A 5,083-nucleotide genomic window follows, 5' to 3' on the forward strand; every position below is an offset into this window, starting at 1 on the left:
GACACCGGGGGGGGAGACACAAGAATTAGGGGTGACATCGGGGTGACGGGAATTGGGGGTGACACTGGGGGGTGACGAGAATCGGGCGGTGACAGGGGCTGGAGGGCACTGGCAGGGGGGGCACAGCGGGACCCCCGCCTGGGGCTGGGGGGGTTGGGGGTCGCCCCCCAGGTTGGGGGTTCCCGGCTGCAATTGGGATTGGAGGGAGGAGGGACTGGGGTCAATGCCCGGGAGGGGCGGGGGGACAGCGGGACCCTCAGGCCTGTGGGGACACCGGGACACTGTGCCCGGACACCGGGCCCTGTGAGTCCGAGGGGATGGGGACACCTGGAGGGGACACCTGGAGGGGACAGCAGGACCCTCAGCTGTGTGGGGACATTGGCACCCCCGGCACTGTGACAGGACACCGGGACCCCCAGTCTGGACGCTGGGTGCCACCACCAGGACATGGGGTGTCCCCGGTGCTGGGGACAAGGGACACCCCTCTGTGGGGGTGCAGGGACACAGGGACAGGGACACAGGGACACAGGGACACAGGGACAGGGACACAGGGACACAGGGACACAGGGACACAGGGGCACAGGGACAGGGACACAGGGGCACAGGGACACAGGGGCACAGGGACAGAGACAGAGGGACAGAGGGACAGAGGGACAGAGGGGCATAGGGACAGGGACACAGGGACACATGGACAGAGGGACACAGGGACAGGGACAGGGACACAGGGACAGAGGGGCACAGGGACACAGGAGCAGGGACACAGGGACACGGGGACAGAGGGACACAGGGACACAGGGGCACAGGGGCAGGGACACAGGGACACGGGGACAGAGGGACAGAGAGACACAGGGGCAGGAACACAGGGACAGGGTCACAGGGACAGGGTCACAGGGACAGGGTCACAGGGTGTCCCGTGGGCCAGCGGTGGGGACACAGGGACCCTCGATGGCACCACTGTCCCCAAGGTGCCACCTCCGCCCCTCCCCGCAGTCACCACGGCGCTGTCAGGGTTCAGTGTTGGGATTTGGGGGTTTTTTGGGGTTTTTGCTCTTTCTGGCGAATCCGGGTCAGCTTTTCCCCAAAGCACATTCCTGCTTTTCCCTTAATTCCCGAGCTTTCCCACACAGGCGGATCTGGGACTGCCAACACCTCCTCCTGCTGCTCCTGGGGCCTGAACCCCCTGGCCTGGCTGTGCTCCCCCCCCTCCTCCCTGCGCTGGGGACAGCCGGGATTGATCCCAAAATTCCTGGGAATGCTGCAATGGGCTGGAGGGACTTATGGATTTTATTGGCATTAATTTAGCCCAAAATTAGAGCAGCTCAGTTCATCATCCTCATTCCATCCCCACCCTCGTTCTCATCCTCATCCTCATCCCATCCCATCCTCATCCTCATCCTCATCCTCATCCCATCCTCATCCTCATCCTCATCCTCATCCTCATCCCATCCTCATCCCATCCTCATCCCATCCTCACCCCATCCCCACCCTCATCCTCATCCCATCCCATCCCATCCCATCCTCATCCTCATCATCCTCATCCTCATCCCATCTCATCCTCATCCCATCCTCATCCCATCCTCATCCTCATCCTCATCCCATCCCATCCCATCCCATCCTCATCCTCATCCTCATCCTCATCCCATCCCATCCCCTCCCCTCCCCCACGGGTTCTGGACACCCCCCAGCTCCCACTTCCAGGAATTCCATCCTGTCCGGCTCGTTAAGGACGATCCCCCTGGCAGCCCTGTAGCACCCCCAGGTCCTTCCCTGGAATGATTCCTTCGGAGCAGGGCAGGAATCGGCCCCCGGGATGCGGGAAAAGGCAAATACTGACAAACTAAACCCAGGGATTTTTAGGGAATGTCGTGGAAGTCCCCATGGCAGCAGGACTTGGAGTTCTCCTGGTGCCCCGCCAGCATCGGCGGCTCTGAGGGAGCAGGATGGGATGGGATGGGGTGGGATGGGATGGGATGGGATGGGATGGGAAGGGGTGGGATGGGATGGGAAGGGGTGGGATGCAGCAGGACACAGAGGATGCTCCAAGCATAGGGCTGGGATCGGCCCTGGGATGAGGATTGGGATTTGTGTCGGGATCGGTGTCGGGATTGGGGCTGGGATCAGCATTGGGATTGGCTGTGGGATTGGGATTGTCCCTGGGATTGGGGTTGGGATCAGTGGTGGGATTGACCCTGGGATCAGAGCTGGGATTGGAGTTGGGATGGGAGCTTGGATCAGCACCGGAACTGGGGTTGGGATCAGCAGTGGGACCAGGCTGGGATCAGGGTTGGGATCGGGGTTGGAACCAGGCTGGGATCAGGGTTGGGATCAGGCTGGGATCAAGGTTGGGATCAGGGCAGGGTTGACTGACTGGGAACTCGCAGCTCCAGTGGACAAAAATCACTGGGAAATGTGGGGGGGCCGGGGCAGTTTCCCAGTGTTCTCAGAGGATCAGCGGCTCCTGCCGGGATCGGGGCGGCCGCGGAGGAGCCGAGGGGCACCCGGGGGTCCCCTGGGCCCTTCCTGGGCTCTGCGGAGCCGCGATCCCGCCGGAGCATCCCGGCACCCTCCTGCTCCCCACGCTCCGGGGCCGGATCGGCAGCGGCAGCTCCGGGCCCGTGAGTCAGCAGCAGCCGGAGCCGCCAGATAAAAATATCCCACGGCTGTGGGGGTGGCAGGGATCCGGCTGCCGGCGGGAACGCGGCCGGGGCCACCGTGGGAACCGCGGGCACCCGCGCCGGGACCCGGGGCCGGAGCCGGGAATTGGCCGGGGCAGCACCCTGGATTCCCGCGGCCTCCCCTGGCACAGCATTCCTGCCCCGCACCCCCAATTCCTGCCCCACATCCCGAACTCCACGCGGCCCCCCACTGCCATGCCACGTTCCTGGGCAGCATCCCATCTTCCCACAGCCTCCCCACCACGACATTCCCGGGGAGCGTCCCTGCTCCCACGTGTCCTCCCTCCCTGCCACAGCATTCCTGGGAAGCAGCTCCGCTTCCATCTGGCCTCCCCACCACGACATTCCCGGGCAGGTGCAGCGCGGAGCCTCCGGAATGTGCCGAGGCAGCGGAGCAAAGCCCTCGGGACGCGGGTCAGCAATTCCCGGCAGCGCAGGATGCTGAGCAGGGAGCGGGACGACTGCAACGTCCCCGTGTCCCTGCATCCCTGTGTCCCTGTGCCCCAGTGTCCCCACAGCCGGCACCACCGGCCTGCAGCTGCTGCCACATCTGGATCCACAGCTGCACCCGTGCCCACCGCATCCGCACCCATGGCAACATCTGGATCCACACCCACATCTGCATCCAGGGCCACCGCTGTCACCACACCCACATGAGGATCTGCAGCCACATCTGCATCCCTGTCCACATCTGGATCCACGCCCAAAACCGCAGCTGTGCTCACATCTGCATCGACTGTGTCTGCAGTCACGGGACAGCTGGATCCGTAAATCCCATCTGGATCCATAAACCCCATCTGGATCCGTAAATCCCATCTGGATCCACAAATCCCATCTGGATCCGTAAATCCCATTTGGATCCATAAACCCCATCTGGATCCGTAAATCCCATCTGGATCCACAAATCCCATTTGGATCCACAAATTCCATCTGGATCCGTAAATCCCATCTGGATCCACAAATCCCATTTGGATCCATAAACCCCATCTGGATCCGTAAATCCCATCTGGATCCGTAAACCCCATCTGGATCCACAAATCCCATCTGGATCCACAAATCCCATCTGGATCCGTAAACCCCATCTCAATCCACAAATCCCATTTGGATCCACAAATCCTATCTGGATCTGTAAACCCCATCTGGATCCATAAATCCCATCTGGATCCACAAATCCTATCTGGATCCACAAATCCCATCCCTGTCCATGCCCACATCTGCACCAACATCTGGATGGGAGCACCAATCCCTGAGTTTTGGCTCAGGGGGGCCATGACAGCCAGGGGGGGATTTGGATCTGCCTTGGAATAGTGAATCACGGAATAATTACCCAAAATGGGCCCTGAGCTCCGGAGCTGCAATCAGGGAAATCGCAGGAGTTCCAGGGAATTTTAATATGAGGAGACGTTAACAAGAACAGGTTCAAACGTGGGGATCCATCCGGAATCCAACTCCACATCCATCCTGCATCCAACCCCAAATCCACCCCACATCCATCCTGCATCCAATACCAAACCCAATCCCAAATCCACCCCACATCCATCCTGCATCTGCCCAGGCCTCAGTATCCCCTGGGATCTCCTGGAATCACCTGGGATCTGCTGGTGGCACCGTGGATCTCTCAGAAACACCCAGGACCTCTCCAGATCCCACAGGATACTCTCGGTATCCCTGGGATCTCTCACTATCCCTGGGATCTCTCCATATCCCACAGGATACTTTCAGCATCCCTGGGATTTCTCAGCATGCCTGGGATCTCTCGGTATCCCCAGAATCTCTCAGAATCACTCGGGACGTCTCCATATCCCACAGGACACTCCTGGTATCCCCAGGATCTCTCAGTATCCCCAGGATCCCTCAGTATTCCCGGGATCTCTGGGTATCGCCGCACCCTCCATTCCCTCACAGCTGCTGCCCTCAGATCCCCCTGGATCCAGCAGACCCCCCGGATCCCCCGGATGCCGCGGCTCCGGCCGTACCTCCCGCTGCAGCACCAGCTCCTTGGTGAAGAGCGTGGCCTCCTCGCTGAAGGGCTCCCCCTCCTGCGCCAGCCCCGGCGCGTTCCGGGCACCCCGCGGGCACTCGATCCCTGCGGGAAAACCGGGCACCGTCAGGGCCTGGGAACGGCACCCAGGAACGGTAACCTGGGAATGGGACCCTGGGAATGGGGCCTGGGAATGGGGCCTGGGAATGGGGACCTGGGAATGGCACCCAGGAACAGTAACCTGGGAATGGGACCTGGGAGTGGGACCCTGGGAATGGGGCCTGGAAATGGCAACTGGGAATGGGGACCTGGGAATGGGACCTGGGAACAGTAACCTGGGAATGGGACCCTGGGAATGGGGCCTGGGAATGGGGACCTGGGAATGGGACCCTGGGAATGGGACCCTGGGAATGGGACCTGGGAATGG

General features: G+C 61.4%; 1 protein-coding gene across 1 annotated transcript in view; it reads right to left on the bottom strand.

Moving 5' to 3' along the window:
* Positions 1-4,419: 4,419 nt before the first annotated feature.
* SND1 (staphylococcal nuclease and tudor domain containing 1) overlaps positions 4,420-5,083 on the bottom strand; it is a gene marked incomplete at its 5' end in the record, with an annotated part of 47,250 nt that continues 46,586 nt past the window's right edge. The window contains one exon of the mRNA XM_042020105.1: positions 4,420-4,761. Within this exon, the coding sequence (XP_041876039.1) occupies positions 4,511-4,761 (251 nt within the window). The remainder of the gene's footprint in view (positions 4,762-5,083) is intronic.

The sequence above is a fragment of the Corvus kubaryi genome, unplaced genomic scaffold (genome assembly GCF_017639235.1).
Source record: "Corvus kubaryi isolate FWS band 111438036 unplaced genomic scaffold, C.kubaryi_AGA036_p1.0 36781, whole genome shotgun sequence".
Classification (NCBI taxonomy): Eukaryota; Metazoa; Chordata; class Aves; order Passeriformes; family Corvidae; genus Corvus; species Corvus kubaryi.